At 46.9% G+C, this 16,588-nt stretch overlaps 1 protein-coding gene across 1 annotated transcript in view; it reads left to right on the top strand.

Annotated features, from left to right (window-relative positions):
* LOC138491958 (cytochrome P450 2J2-like) overlaps positions 1 to 16,588 on the top strand; it is a 192,042-nt gene that overhangs the window by 96,670 nt on the left and 78,784 nt on the right. Inside the window, exons 3-4 of the mRNA XM_069618845.1 lie at positions 8,290 to 8,439; positions 8,583 to 8,743. Of these exons, the coding sequence (XP_069474946.1) occupies positions 8,290 to 8,439; positions 8,583 to 8,743 (311 nt within the window). The remainder of the gene's footprint in view (positions 1 to 8,289; positions 8,440 to 8,582; positions 8,744 to 16,588) is intronic.

The following is a 16,588-nucleotide window of genomic DNA, read 5'->3' as shown; positions in this document are numbered from 1 at the left end:
GCTCAACAGTCTGTAAGAATGCACATATAACCCATGGAAATCTCCTACACAGGGCTCACGGCAGCCAGAATGCAGACTCTTAGACCACCTACATTGCTGCACACATTACAGTGATCTCTCACAACCACTGCACCGCACCTAGCATTAGAATGCGGCCAACCCTGTGCAAACCACTCTGGCTTCACACATACCAAGTGCACCCCAGCACTTTATACTACCCTACTCTCTCCACTGACCTGGACCATCGTCCCCAAGGGCGTTCAACCCACATCGCTTTGACATCATACCAATGGTATATAAGGCGGTGTACAAATGCACACCACCAAACCATGTATTTGGTCAGACCACTTCACCGTCCTTTTCTCATTGTCACTAAATATTCCTAAGAGAAATAACAAAGAGAATGTTCCGATCAAAATTAAATACTTGAAATTACAAAAACATCAAGCCAACACATCTGGAACAGTCTATACTCAACACATAAAAAGATACTAATGACGATGATTTCTTTGACAAATTGATCTCAAACCTTTCACGTCACGTCAACATAATGGTTGATCAAATAGCCCCTCTTAGAACAAAAACAGTTAGACCAAATGACAACCACCAGAAATGGTTTAATAACATCCTAACTGCCTTAAAAAAAGAAAAGAGGAGAAGGAAGAATAGATGGAGAAAAAATCCCTCCCAAGAAAATAAGGACTGGTGGAAAGAGAGTGACAATCATACAAAAAAAGCATATGCGATGCCAAAAGAAATGTCTACAATGAGCAAACAAATCAAGCCGTTAACTCCACGAGGAAATTGTTTGAAGTACTAAAATCAATAGAAAAACCCAAGGCATTAGCTCCACCCTTTACTTCATCTAAGGTGAACTGTGACAACGCACAATCAGCTTTCACTGCCAAAGTCAACAAAGCCAGGACCCTGCTTCGGGAGGCTCAAAAATAACTTTCAGATCAAATACATTGCTCAGTAGGAGCATCGATCATATGCCAACAGGAACCTTTCCAATTTAAAAATGTCACCACAGAAGAAATACTGAGAACCCTAACTTCAATGAGACCTACTACATGTGCGGAAAATGCCATTCCCCCAAAACTTATCTTGGAAAACGCCAACATCTTCACTCCACTCCTATCTAAAATTGTGAACGCATCCTTCCGTGATGGACATGTCCCAGGAAGCATCAAATCTGTCACTGTCACGTCTTTAGCAAAGAAACCAGATTCTGATCAAAGAGACCCTGGCAATCTGAGACCGATAACATATTGCAATTTCTTACTAAAAGTACTTGACAGGATAGCAACTGCCCGACTTCAAGCGTATGTGGAATCCAATAATGTGCTACACAGTCATCAATCTGGATTTCGCACAGCTCATAGTACGGAGACCGCATTGTTGGACCTGCAGTCACACATGCTAAGAATCATGGAAAAGGGGAACACTGGTCTCCTCATGCTGCTAGACCTTAGCGCGGCCTTCGATCTCGTAGACCATAATCAACTCAAATCGGCTTTAGCGAAGGTCGCAAATTGCTCCCCAGAGGCAATTAGATGGCTAACCTCTTTCTTGACAAACAGAAAATCCAGGGTTCACTGGGGTAACAACTTCTCATTTGTGGAGACAATTTACTGCGGTCTGCCTAAAGGAGCCAGCCTGTCTCCTCTACTCTTCAACCTGTACACAAGATTCTTATGTCTGGTCCTCGACAAATTAGATGTCTTTTTCACCAACAATGCGATGACATCAGATGGTGGTGGAATTGAGCGGGGACTACAAACAGGATAGTGCAAGGGTGGAAGAAATCTACAAATCCATTGAAAACTGAATGAAAACCAACTGGCTATGTCTTAATGCAAATAAAACAGAGCTAATGGTCTTCGGTACAAACCATGACAGAGCAAACTAAACAGCTCATATCAAACCTTCCAAATAAACAACACCCAAATCAAAGTGTTAGACAGAGTAAAAACATTAGGGATGTACATGGATTCGTCCATGAGCGCTGAAGCCCATGTTCTCCAATTAAACAAGAACTGCGCTTACCACCTTCGTCTCCTCAAGTCAATACGTCCCTACCTAAGTGAAGAAAATTGTGCAACTATAGCCAGAGCCACCATTCTATCAAAGCTGGATTATGGCAACACCCTTATGTTGGGTGCAAATAAGGGTCATATCACCAAATGCCAAATCATTCAAAATAATGCGGTAAAGATTATCAAAAGGAAGTCCAAACAGGAACACATAAGCGAAGACAGAGGGAATCTACATGGGTTAGCCGTTGAGGAAAGAATTGCATTTAAAGCTATGACGCTGACTCACAGATGCACCCATGGGACTGCCCCGTCTTACCTGAAAAACAAACTGGTCACGAATGTACCAAGACGGACACTTAGGTTAGATTCAAAAGGTCAAATCGAAATTGCCAGATTCAAAAGGGCTAACGGACTTAGGAAAGCTTTTCATATTAAATTATGAAAATGATAAAGTGAAAGAGAGCATTTGTTATTGTACAAGTCAAAAGAACTACCAGTTGGAACTGTGCAATATTGGTGAAAACCAAGAGACTTGAACCAAGAGGAACCGTTTTAATCTTGGGGAAGAAAATCCTGAGATATCCTAGAACTGTGGCAAACTATGGGAAGGGACCCCTAAGATATCTTGGGACTGTGTTACACTGGGGGAAGGGAACCCAGGGTCCTTTTTTTTGTAGAACTGTTTGAACTTGGGGAAAGGAAAGCTGAACCTAGCCCGAGCTAGAAGAAGCTCAGAAATGTATTTTGAACACTGTTTCTTTTAGTGCTGCCATCCCTACACATTGTATGTCCTTAATTGTAAGGGCTAGTATAGGTTTTGGACACAGACAGACCTTTAAATTGAACTTACTGACACAGGCGATCCTTAATTTCATTCGGTAGGGAAATCCCACCTTAGCATCGGCCAAATTAGGCATTAATCCATCCTGGCATATACAATAAAGTCCTTTTTGTTAAGAAAGTGAATCTGTCGTCTGTGTCTTGCTTCATGATACCTTCACAGGGGTTGGAAGGAAAAATGTGCTTCCTCTCCTAAATCTAAAATGTTGTCATAGATCTAAAGTCTCACGCGTGGTCGTGGGATCTAAAGTCTCAAGTGTGATCATGGGATCCAAAGTCTCTAGGTTGATCATGGGGGGATCCAAACAGGTTTTGATTTCTAAGTCAGTGTCCTCCACACTAGCTGCTTTTAAATTATATGCATTAAGATTATACTTCTTTTTTTTTTTAAAATAGCACTGGAAGTGAACTGATAACTGCACATGAAAGACCCAACACACAAGAAAAGTAACATCCTCTACCTAATCATCACTGCACTGTCTTCTCTCCACTACAGTTGTCCTCTTGTGCTTGACTAGTCTGACCACCTAGCCGTGCCTTTCAACATCCTGCACACCACACCAGTCAAGCACTCCCAGCAGAAACCCATCAGACAAACCTTCTGGTCCTTCAAGAACTTCCGGGTGGAAGCCCTCACAGAAGACCTTGCCAACCTTTAACTTACATGGACCAAAGACCCCAACCTAACAGCGACTCTCTACTGGAAGCACTCAACACCACCCTTTCAGCCTCCATCGATCGGCACACGCCTCTGAAACAACGCACCTGCAAACCGAAACCATCAGCACCCTGGTACACGCAAGAACTCAACCTCAGCAAAATAGTCATCAGGAAACGAGAGAAAACCTGGCGCTGCTCGAGGACTGCATCCGACCTGGCACTCCTCAAGGAACTCCAAGCAACCCGCCGACAACACATCAGCACAGCCAAGGCCTTCTACTATGAGAACACCATTGCAGAAGCCGACAACAAGGGCACAGCCCTCTTCAAAGCGGTCAAGCACTGCGTCAACTTGCTACCTGTCCCTGCCATACTACACTCCATCAAAAAAAAACACCGCCATCAACACCTTCTTCATCGACAAAATCAACAAGATTTGGCAGCACATACACGTCAGCTCTGCATCTGCAGACCCACCTCACGTCCCTCCTCGTGAAATCTCTGCATCCTGGACAACATTCAAGACACTCTCGACAGAGGACCCGGTAGAAATCTTGGCCGCCCTCTCAAAGCCACATTGCATACAGATGACATCCTCCCAGCATCTATCTTCAAGATCCTCCCCGCAGAAGCTCTCCTTCCTTAACTGGAGATCATCAACAGCTCCCTAACTCAAGGCACCTTCCAATTGACCCTAAAAACAGGACAAATCCTCCCTCTACTAGAGAAACCCACTTTGGATCGCGCCAACCTAGGTAACTCTCGGCCCATCACCCATCTTCCCTCCCTAGGTAAGATCTTCGAGAAAGTGGTAGCCGCACAACCGCAGCAACACATCAACACCAACAATCTCCTCCAAACCTACCAATCGGGATCAGACCCAGATACAGCACAGAGACAGCAAACATACATGTGGTCAACGACGCCCTCAACATCCTTGATGACGGCCAGCCCTCTCTCCTGCTTCTACTCGATCTCTCAGACGCATTTGACACAGTAGACCACCAGGCGCTTATGGGCACCATACATTGGTGCATGGGGATCATCAACCTTGTCCTACTCTGGTTCAAGTCCTACCTCGCCAATCGACAGCAGTTTGTTTAGATGGACTTCTCTAGATTGGCAACACTACCCGTCACCTGTGGAGTCCCGCAGGGTCCATCCCTGTCCCCAGTGATCTTTAATCTATACATGGAGCCGCTAGGAGCCCTCCTAGCCACACACAACAACCACATCCACCAATACGGCGGCGACACAGATCTATACCTCAAGATTGACTCCATCAAGGACATCCATAGGCTCAAAACCTGCCTTTCGCTGAACCAGTCTTGGATGTCCAGTGCATACTTGAAGCTCAGCCCCTCCAAGACTAAGTTCCTACTTCTCACCAACAACACAGAACTCCCAGGCATACAGACCTGGGTTAAACCATGATCTCTGAGGGATTCACACCACGGCTCACCTCCTGCTCCAAGTCGCTCCAGTTCCACATTGACAAACACCTCTCCTTCAAGACACAAATAGCTAAGAAAACACAGACAGCTTGGTATCAGCTCTCCCTCTTGCAAAAGGTCAAGCCCTTCCACCATGTGGAGAGCTTTAGATCCACCGTTCAAGCAATGGTCCGATGCCATCTGGATGGGGACAAGGCGCTCCTCAAAGGCCTCCCATCCTCCCTTGTGGCCCTGAGAAGTGTCCTTGATCCATCCGCATACCTCATCAAGAGTCTATGCAGAAATGACCACATCACTCCGGCCCTCATCGAACTTCACTGGCTCCCACTGCACGCACAAATCACCTTCAAGTCTTGCTGCATCATCTATAAGGCAGTCGCCCTCACGTCACCAAAGTACCTTGCAGAGAAACTCAGCATCTCCGGCAAACTGCGCACCAAAAGAAGCCAGGACATGTGCAGACTTGAAATCTGCCGCCGCAAAAAGGAAAGGACCAGAAAACAAGCCTTCTCTGCCTACACCCTAAGACTATGGAACCTCCTCCCCGTCAGCATCAGACTCGTTACAATGCTCCTACAATTCAGAAAAGAATTCAAAGCCCACCTCTTCAAAGTATCTCTCTGCCTCAACACCTAGGCCATCACATCACCCGTGGCACCACCTGACTCACTAGTCAATGCCCACTCCTCTCCTCCCCGCACTCGATACAGCTGTGCCCCTCATCTTTATCCCGCCCCCACTGTATATCTGTTCTGTTGTTACCTCTGAAAAGCACTTTGTTGTGCATATGTACTGTTGGATACCTCCGTTAAACGCTGCGTTATGTATTTGTGTTGTTGTAGACCTCTGTAAAGTGCTCGGTTGCTTCTCGAAGCTAGGTCTGTGCTCAATAAATACCATAATAATAAGAACCAGCAAGAAATAATCAAAGAATTAGCAGAAAACTCTCCCATTGAATGGAAATTGCCCCGGGAAATGCCCGATTCCACACTTCTGGCAGGAGGATTTCAAGCTGATTTTGTGTGCGGCTGGTTTGCTGCCCAGTGCAGAGTAGAAGTCTACTGTACGATGATGGGGAGGAATGTTCTCCTAGGGTAGGATGCCATTGGAAAATCCTTTGTGCACACGGTTAAGGAGTGTAGGGCCTCATTACGTGTTTGCCAGTCCAGAAACAACGGTACCGGTGAGCTTGCTAGTTCCGTTGTATCCGGACCGGCAAACTCTGAGTTGTGCTGGCGGGTGCCTTTCATTTCGCCAGGTCTGACCTGGCGGAATGAAAGGCACCCGCGAGCACAGCATTTCGGATGCACAGGCACCATTGATAACGGTGCTTGTGCATCTCGCTTCCCCATTCCTATTGAGCCCAATGGGGCTCAAATGGGAATGGCAAAGAATTTTTTCCGGTGCCGAGGAATGGGCAAAAACCGGGTCTGGCAAGGCCTTAATGACCCGGTAATTGCCCAATTCTGGGCGCCGGAAAAAATGCAACTCCGGCGGCAGCCGTGTCTGTTTTGCAGACACGGCTACCGCCAGGGTTGTAATGAGGCCATGCGTTTCATTAACTCTACCAATAGCCAAACAAACTCCCCAATGCATCTTTTGCTGGAGTGTGTGCCTACCTCAATCCTGGCAATTCTGTTTTTTGCAGAAATCCATTTTTGCACCGTTGATTGGGATCACTATAACAGGCGGAGGTAACAATTCCTAGTAAAACCATATTTCTAGAGATAGAGAGAGAGATGTCACCAGCTCAGCATTTGAGCACCTGCCCAATTTAGAGTCAACCAAAATCCTTAAGTTTGTGAATTTAAAAGTGGACTAATCACAATGCTGTCCAGTGTGAATTCCTTACAGATGCTTTCTGTTGTTGACCATATGGTCATTCCTTAATTCTGTTGTTTTTTATCAGTTTGGTTTTTGATCTATGTGTGCCGTATGGCCAGTCTTTCTTTGTTAGCTCTTATATTACCAATAGATTCTATACTGGTAACATGATTTTGCCGAGTCACAAAAAACCTCCATGAAACAATATTGTTCATCTAACGAATGCAAAGGCTACAAAGCTGAACGCTGAGCCACACTGCACATTACTTTAGTGGGATTTGCTATGATGTTGCATGAAAACCACATTAATTGTATTACCCCTCCCTCCCCCCACTGTAAAGAAGAGACAAACCATTCAGAGGAACTCACCAATATCCAGGTCACTGAAGTAAAGTGGAAGTATATAATATTGTGTGGTCAGGGTGTCCTTAGGAGTTGATGCAGCATGGCTAGAACATTTGTTTCTTTTCTATCCACCCTTTGTTGTCATTGTGTCTGTACATTATGGAAGACCATTTTCATGCTCCATCGTAAACTGACCCTACATTGCCATTCCCACAACAGCGATGTCAGAGCTTCTACTTTCTTGAGTATCTTGTCCAGAAATGCTGTATTTGACATTTTTTGTATTCCAAAGGCTGAGAGGGACTAGCATAGTTTTCTCATCAGAATTGTTTCAGTGCACCTGAAATGAGGGCACTTTGCAAGGAAGCATTACATGAAGCAGTCACCGGGACCCATCACCCTATACTTAACTACTTAAAAGGGGCGTGGGCTTCTCAGCCTGAATGTTGGATCAATTTTTCTATCGCAATTTCTACTATTGTAGTGTCGGTCGCTGAGTTATTAAGGTGTTGTCCCAATGTGATGCCCTTTTAGCCGGTGAGTGGTAGCTGATCTGATTTTCATGTGTTGGCGATTGAACTTTTCATCAATCTTTGTTAAGCTTATTTATCTAAGAATCATTTGCTATCACATGCTACTGTAGCACAAAAATGTGCAGTGAAGTGAACACCCTGGACACTCTCAATCAATACTCACTCACTTCATTGCTCCAACTCCTTGGTCCAATACCAGATGGGTGCAGGGGTGGACTGGGAACTAAAGAGGCCCTGGAAATAAAGTTCAAAGTGGCCCCATCTGACACATTTTCAGCAAGCCCAATGCTTTTCCTATGAGAACATTTGGAAATACCACACAAAAGAGGCCCAGGGTGCAGAGGCCCACCGGGAAATCTCCAGAGTTCCCTATGGGCCAGTCCAGCCCTGGATGGGTGCATTCGGCAATTGCTTAAAAAGTATTTTGTCAAAGAGCAACATTGAAACTGTTGTACGTTTGTTTCCTGTTTCCGCTGATCCATTAGCTTCATAAAGTTAGCTGTAAGGCATAGCAAAATGATGAACAAAGACTGCAATGATTTTTAGTATTGCTAATTCTTAACTCTTCGATCACATTCTTCTACCCTGCTGCAGGGATTATCACTTCCAATGGGCACACCTGGAAGCAGCAGAGGCGCTTTGGCATGATGACCATGCGGAACCTGGGAGTTGGGAAGAAAAGTCTGGAGGTCCAGATCCAGGGCGTGGCCCAGCAGCTCACAGAATTCTTCAGTTTTGAAAAAGGTACATTTGATACTAAATCCCATTAGCCAAAGTTTTCCAGTTTTCTGCACCGCCACTCGTTGGAAGCATGGCGATTTATTTTTTGCACTTCTGATCTCTTCTCGGGTATATTAATGTTATCTGATATGTTAATGTATTCACAGGGAGGCCTATGGACCCCTCTCAGCCCATTATCAATTCTGTGGCCAATGTGATTAGTTCTGTTGTTTTCGGCCATTACTTCAACATCAATGATGACAACTTCCAGCAACTGATCAAAGCCACCAATCTTGTTGTCAATCTACGCAGCAGAGCCTGGGCCAGAGTAAGCCATCAAGCGAGACTATTGTGTGTGTGTGTTTTATATATATAAATGCACCTTAGCTAAGGTTTTGTGTGTGAATATATATATATAGATATATATATGTGCATTTATTTGCTTATCGAAGCACCTATGAAAGACTGTGGCCTCATTACAAGTCTGGCGGCAACCGCTGGACTTTAACACTTTTTCGGGTGACTGATATCCCCGTGCCACCGGGACATTACAAGTCCTGGCGGGCTGGGATGTCAGGAGCCGGAAAATGTTAGTCCCAATTCCTGTGGAGTCCTTTAGGAATCCACAGGAATGGGGACTTGCAAGCACTGGCACCGGTAGCAACGGTGAGAACAAAGGTCTGATTCAGTTGAAGGCAAAAAGGGAGTGGTTGTGGCGATTGGAGAGTAGTCCGAAATGTGAGACACAAGATGGTGAGCTGTTCTGGCCCTCAGGAAGGACACCCTGTTCCTGCGGGGGCGGGGGGGGGGGGTTGTCTGTCCCTAGACAGTGGATGGTGCAACACCTATCTAAGAGGCATAGGAGGAGAGACTGTCCATGACTCTCTACAAAGAATGTGGTTATCTATACAGCACAGTCAATTCTGTAACCAACAACCTAACAAACAAGGGAGGGGAGGGGAGGGGGGGCAACCAACAGTGTTCTAGGTGAGAACGAGAGGGGGATTAGATCTCGTAGTCATAAACGAACATGCTTCAGTTAGCATGTGGGGACTGGAGACATCAGGATTTGTAGCAATTTTTAATTACCCTGATGGCTCAACATTCTCTGCATGTTAGTGGTGGCCCAATCGCTGGGGATGTAAAACATGAATTCAAATTTTTCAATTTTCTTACAAACACACAAGGCCCATTGGCTGTGGGGTTTGCTATAGATAGAACCCGTGCTATATGGGTTCTTTGTCAGTTGTGGCAGTACCCCCTGCTGGTCTTGGGGATATCATTTCCACCGGAACCTCGTCGCGGTGAGTCTGCAGGCCCGTCCCAGATACATATAATTCTAGAGGCATCCTCGTGCCTTTGAGCCCCAATCTTCCCTGTTTTCCTTCCCCGCCGTGCCCGCTCCCCGCTTCCTGGTCCCTCCACCTCCCGCCTCCTGCCCCGCCTCCCCCTGCGCTCTGATTGGCCAGCAGGCCGTGTGTTTTTGTGCCCAGGAGCCGCGCTCCCATACGGAGGACCATTTCCACCGGAACCTCGTCGCGGTGAGTCTGCAGGCCCGTCCCAGATACATATAATTCTAGAGGCATCCTCGTGCCTTTGAGCCCCAATCTTCCCTGTTTTCCTTCCCCGCCGTGCCCGCTCCCCGCTTCCTGGTCCCTCCACCTCCCGCCTCCTGCCCCGCCCACAGTCCTTCCCATTGGCAACCCGGCCCCCCTTTCCCAGGCCATTACTGCACCTCCCAAGGCAGCCCTCTGCCTTGCAGCCCCTGCGGCTAAGGACCCGAGGCAAAGGACGACTCCTTCAGGGACGAACCCAGATCGTATCTGCAGGTATCCGCAGGAGAAGCAAGAAGCCAACAACAAGTAAGTGTGGCAAGGGCAGGACCAGAAGCAACTACTTCAGGCCATACTACCCTACCACTCCTCTAAAACAGCATCAATCCCATTATAAGTTACACTCAGAAACCCGGCATTGCATTGCTCCCAATTGTACTCTGAAGTTGCGCCCATTAGCCTCTCTGAGGAAAGTCGCATCTAGAAGTGTTCCCAATTGCATTTATGTACTGCGCCCATTAGCCTCTCTGAGGAAAGTCGCATCTAGAAGTGTTCCCAATTGCATTTATGTACTGCGCCCATTAGCCTCTCTGAGGAAAGTTGCATCTAGAAGTGTTCTCAAGTGCATTCAGTTGTGTTCCCAACCGTATTTAATAGTGTTCCCAATAGGTATTGCGCCCATTAGCCTCTCTGAGGAAAGTCGCATCTAGAAGTGTTCCCAATTGCATTTATGTACTGCGCCCATTAGCCTCTCTGAGGAAAGTTGCATCTAGAAGTGTTCTCAAGTGCATTCAGTTGTGTTCCCAACCGTATTTAATAGTGTTCCCAATAGGTATTGCGCCCATTAGCCTCTCTGAGGAAAGTCGCATCTAGAAGTGTTCCCAATTGCATTTATGTACTGCGCCCATTAGCCTCTCTGAGGAAAGTCGCATCTAGAAGTGTTCCCAATTGCATTTATGTATTGCGCCCATTAGCCTCTCTGAGGAAAGTCGCATCTAGAAGTGTTCTCAAGTGCATTCAGTTGTGTTCCCAACCGTATTTAATAGTGTTCCCAATAGGTGCCCAATAGCCTCTCTGAGGAAAGTTGCATCTAGAAGTGTTCCCAATTGCATTTATGTATTGCGCCCATTAGCCTCTCTGAGGAAAGTTGCATCCAGAAGTGTTCTCAAGTGCATTCAGTTGTGTTCCCAACCGTATTTAATAGTGTTCCCAATAGGTGCCCATTAGCCCCTCTGAGGAAAGTTGCATCTAGAAGTGTTCTCAAGTGCATTCAGTTGTGTTCCCAACCGTATTTAATAGTGTTCCCAATAGGTGCCCAATAGCCTCTCTGAGGAAAGTTGCATTTAGAAGTGCTACCAATTGCATTTATGTATTGCGCCCATTAACCTCTCTGAAGAAAGTCGCATCTAGAAGTGTTCCCAATTGCATTTATGTATTGCGCCCATTAGCCTCTCTGAGGAAAGTCGCATCTAGAAGTGTTCTCAAGTGCATTCAGTTGTGTTCCCAACCGTATTTAATAGTGTTCCCAATAGGTGCCCAATAGCCTCTCTGAGGAAAGTTGCATCTAGAAGTGTTCCCAATTGCATTTATGTATTGCGCCCATTAGCCTCTCTGAGGAAAGTTGCATCCAGAAGTGTTCTCAAGTGCATTCAGTTGTGTTCCCAACCGTATTTAATAGTGTTCCCAATAGGTACTGCCTCTCTGAGGAAAGTTGCATCTAGAAGTGTCCTTAATTACACTTAATAATGTTCCCAATTGCATCTAGGTGTTGTGCCCAATAGTCTATCAGAGGAAAATTGCATTTAGAAGTGTACCCAATTGCATTTCATGAGTCGTGCCCAATAGCCTCTAGCAAGAAAGCTCAATTAGAAGTGTTCCCAATTGCATTTAAGAGTTTCACCCAATAGCCTTGAGTAGTGCTCCCAATTACACTAAGTATTGTTACCAATTTGCATTTAGGTGTTGCGCCCAATAGCCTCCCCGAGGAAAATTGCATTTTAGAAGTGTTCCCAATACCATTTAGTAGTGTTCGCAACTGCATTTAACAGTGCTCCCAATTGCATTTAGGTGTTGCGCCCAATAGCCTCTCTGAAGAAAGCTGCATTTAGAAGTATCCCCAATTGCATTTAGTAATCTTCCCAACTGCATTTAGGTGTTGTGCCAAATAGCCTCTCTAAGAAAGTGGCATTTAGAAGTGTTCCCAATTGTATTTCCGAAGTTGCCCCCAATAGACTCTCTAAGAAACTGGCATTTAGAATTGTTCCCCAAAGTACAATTAAAAGCTGCGCCCAATAACCTCTGTGAAAAAAGATAAATATTAGTAGTGTTCCGAATAGCATTCATTAAGTACTACACTCCTATAGCCTACCTGCGTATGTAGAAGTTGTGCCCAATAATCCCTCTAAGAAGTCTCGCTGAGACTAACAACCTAATACCCCTTCTAAGCAAATAGAATCTTGAGGCTGTCCGAATATCCTCCCTGACGACTGAGGAACCTAGAAGGGTACATAATCTCTGTTTACAACTCTAGCTAATAGTGTACCCAATAAACTAAAATAATCTCTGTTTACAACTCTAGCTAGAAAGCATCAAATAAATCTAATACCTTCTTGAGCAGTTGAACCCTGAAGTGTGCCTAAGCGTGTCATCACCGACCTTAGAACTACAACCAGAAACCCTTCTAAACCAAGTTCAATACTCGCACTAATCATGAGTACACCCACTCCACCAGAATCATCCAGAAACACCACCCATGGACCACCCCCACTCTCCAATCTGTCTTCGGTCCCTTCCCGCCTCTCCCAAACCCCGCCACCCTCTCTCGAACTCCCTGCTTTTCCCCTCTCCAAACACCAAGCAAGGGGGGCACGATGGCGAGCCACCCACCCCAAGGCCACTCATCCCCTGAACCCCACCCCCGACCCACCACCAACATTACCCATACCCGCTCCCCTCTCTATCATACCTGACACACCCCACCCTGCAATCGCTCAACTCCCGCCCTCCCCTTATACCCCTACCACCATCCCCACCCGACCTCACCCCTTCCCATCACTAAAAACTGCACGGCTAGCCCTAGCAAGAACCGAAGCTGCCTCCCACTCACCCTCCGACCCCCCCACTCTCTCCCACACACCAGTCGCAGCAAGGAAACTAAAGAGGAAACGTTCTTGGTCCCCCTCAATCTCTCAACACTCCTCGCCCCCCCTATCTCGACCAATCGCATCTATCCTGCAATCCCCCCTCTCCCCTGCGGCTTCCCCCCGCCTGAAACCCCTCTCCCTCGATTTCTCAGCAGCTGCAACTGAAACTCCTAACCGTCAACATCCTTCTCTCATATCCCCCTTCCAAAACCCGACCATCCGACCACACGCAGCCTCCCAACCCCTCCCGAAGCCTGCCAATCTCTCCGCTCGCCCACTATTCCCATCTATCATCACCCAACCTACCCCCCTCCCACCAAACTCTCGACCACTGCACCCTCCCCCTCCACCCCCAAGACCATCCCTAACAGCCAATGTGAACTGCATCCTATTTAACGCCCGATCAATAGCAAAAAACAAACATTCCATCTTTGACCTCCTCACCTCTGACAATCCAGACCTAGTTTTCATCACTGAAACCTGGTTCTCTGACGATTTCGGCCCAATCGCCAACGAAGCCTTTCCCCCCAACTACTCCCTCATCCCACTGAACCGTCCGTCCAGGGGAGGAGGCATAGCATTCGTCTTTAAATCTCTCTTCCGCGCCTCAATCATCGATAACCAACCCTCCATTCCATCCTGCGAATCGCTCCTTGTTAAACTATCCCTCTCACCATCGCTCTCACATACCTTCCTAATAATCTACAGACCCCCTGGCTACGATAGACACTTCGCAAATAACCTTTGCGACTCTATTGCCACCCTCCAACTAAACCATCCCAACCTCACCCTTCTTGGAGACTTCAACATATGGCTCGACACCCCCTCCAACCCTATGACATACTCCCTGGTTGACGGACTAGATGCAATTAACCTCCAACCCCACATAAACGGACCGACCCACTATAAAGGACACACTCTCGATGCCATCTTTAGCTCCAACAACCTGATTCAGCTAATGCCACCCACCCCTATCATCTGGTCTGATCACTTCATTCTCCCTTTCACCATCCACTCACCCGAACCCACCCCCTCACTCATATCCGAACCTCCCAATATAGGCAAATGCTGGAAGAAACTAATAATCACCCCAGACCTAGCCGAGGTTCTCCTCCAGTCTCCACCACCATCCTGCCCTCTCAACAACCATCTCACCCCTGAGGCCCTTGATTCATGGCTTAGCGCATCTCTGATGCGCCTCACCCCCTCCTGCAAACCATCAACCCGCCGTGGCCCTTTCCCCAGATGGTTCACTCCTGAGCTGAAGACCACTAAACGACTATACAAACACCTAGAACGCAAATGGCATAAAGAGAAAACACATGAGAGCAGGACCACCTTGGCCCGACACCTGTATCGATACAAAGCCGAAATCCGGAAAACAAAAAAGGCACACTACAACTCCCGAATCCTAAACTGCAAAAACCCAAGTAAAGAACTCCACAAAATTATCTCCGAATTCACCAATCCAGCTTGTAACTCAACCATCCCGACCGCATCGCAATCACTCTGTGACTCACTCTCCCTCCACTTCTACTCCACAGCTATAGAAAGGACAAATACTCTAACCTCCAAACTAGCACTCTTACATCCACTAGACAATCCTCAGCCCGTACCACCCAACCCATCAGCCGCAACCTCCAAGCAACCAACGTTCGACTCCTTCAGTCCATTAACAACAGAACAGTTTCTCAAACTGCTATCTGCCCGCAAACCATCCGGATCACCATTAGATCCATGCCCAGCCACTACCCTTAAAGAAATCTTTGCCTCCACCTGCGCAGGAGAACACGCAAGATCCATCATAAATGCTTCCCTCTCCTCCGGTACCTTTCCAGACGCATTCAAATTGGTGCACATCAAACCCCTGATTAAAAAACCCTCGCTCGATCCGCTAGAGCCCAAAAACTACCGCCCCATATCAAACACCAGGTTCCTCGCCAAACTCATTGATCGAACCGCCTACTCTCAACTTAACACCTTTGTTGAAGCCAACAAACTCCTAGACCCCGCCCAATCAGGCTTCAGAACTTGTCACGGAACTGAAACCACCCTAACCTCTATCTGGGACGACCTTAAAATGACTGCTGACTCCGCGGGATGCGCCGCACTAATCCTTCTCGACCTATCAGCCGCCTTTGACACGATCAATCACTCAATACTCCTTGATCGCCTCCACTCCCTAGGAATACGTGGAACCGCCCTCAAATGGATAGCCTCATTCCTCAAGGGCAGGCACCAAATAACGACACTCTCCAACTTTACCTCCCAAGCCCGACCTGTCGACACAGGAGTCCCACAAGGAGCGTGTCTATCTGCTCTCCTTTTCAATCTCTACCTGATCACCCTCCCACCGATAATTCGTGCACACAACATCCTATGTTACAATTACGCCGATGACACACAACTAATTCTAAAATTCTTGAACACGAATCCTAACTCACGACCTGACCTGGCAGCCTGCCTCCTTAACATTGAACGCTGGATGACCCAAAACCACCTCCTGTTAAACCCCTCCAAAACAGAAATCATGGTGTGCGGCAACCCAGATCTTCTCCCGCACCCACTACCCTGGCCAACCGCCATGGGCAACTCGCCGACACCCTCCAACACAGTGAAAAATCTTGGATGCACCCTAGACTCCGACCTAACACTCTCGCGCCAAGTCAACAACGTCTCAAAGTCCTGCCACTACCACCTCAAAAACCTTAGGCGCATCTTTCCATATCTATCATTTCCTAACAGAGTCTCTGCGGTACAATCAATCGTCATCTCTCGGCTGGACTACGGCAACCCCCTATACCTCGGAATCCATGCCTACCAAATGAACAAACTTCAAAGAGCACAAAACGCGGCGGCCAAAGCGCTACTTGCGCTTGGTCCAAGAGACCACGTATCCCCAGCCCTCAAGACACTGCACTGGCTCCCAGTAGCCCGTAGGATAGCCTTCAAAACCTTATGCCTCACCCATCGAGCAGTACATAAAACTGGACCACAATATCTTCAAGAAAAACGAATAGCTTATCACCCCACTCGCACCCTCAGATCAAGCACAGCCGGCCTCCTAGTAATTCCTAAGACAAACTCAGTCAGGTTGGGCGGAGCATCATTCTCAGCCCTAGCCCCAACCCTGTGGAACTCTCTCCCACCCCACATCAGGCTAACCGAGGAGCTAACAGCTTTCCGCAAACTACTGAAAACCTGGCTCTTTCCCTAAAACCAACCGGTTCCGTTCTAGCTTCATCAAAATAACACCGACCCAGCGAAGCACCTAAAGCAAAAGCAAAAGCAAAAAAAAAAATAAATAAAAATAAAAGACATGACTGTATCAAATATTCTCAAAATAAATTAAAACGATTAATGTAGATCTATACAGTGAAGTCAATAATATGAATTACTCAATGGATAAAAGAAAAATAGAGCATAGGCGAGCTTGAAAAGCCGATGAGTGTGGCAAACGGATGAGTGAGAAGGGCA

The sequence above is a fragment of the Ambystoma mexicanum genome, chromosome 10 (assembly GCF_040938575.1).
Source record: "Ambystoma mexicanum isolate Mex_15411 chromosome 10, UKY_AmexF1_1, whole genome shotgun sequence".
Taxonomy (NCBI): Eukaryota; Metazoa; Chordata; class Amphibia; order Caudata; family Ambystomatidae; genus Ambystoma; species Ambystoma mexicanum.
This window is presented reverse-complemented; position numbering and strand designations above follow the sequence as displayed.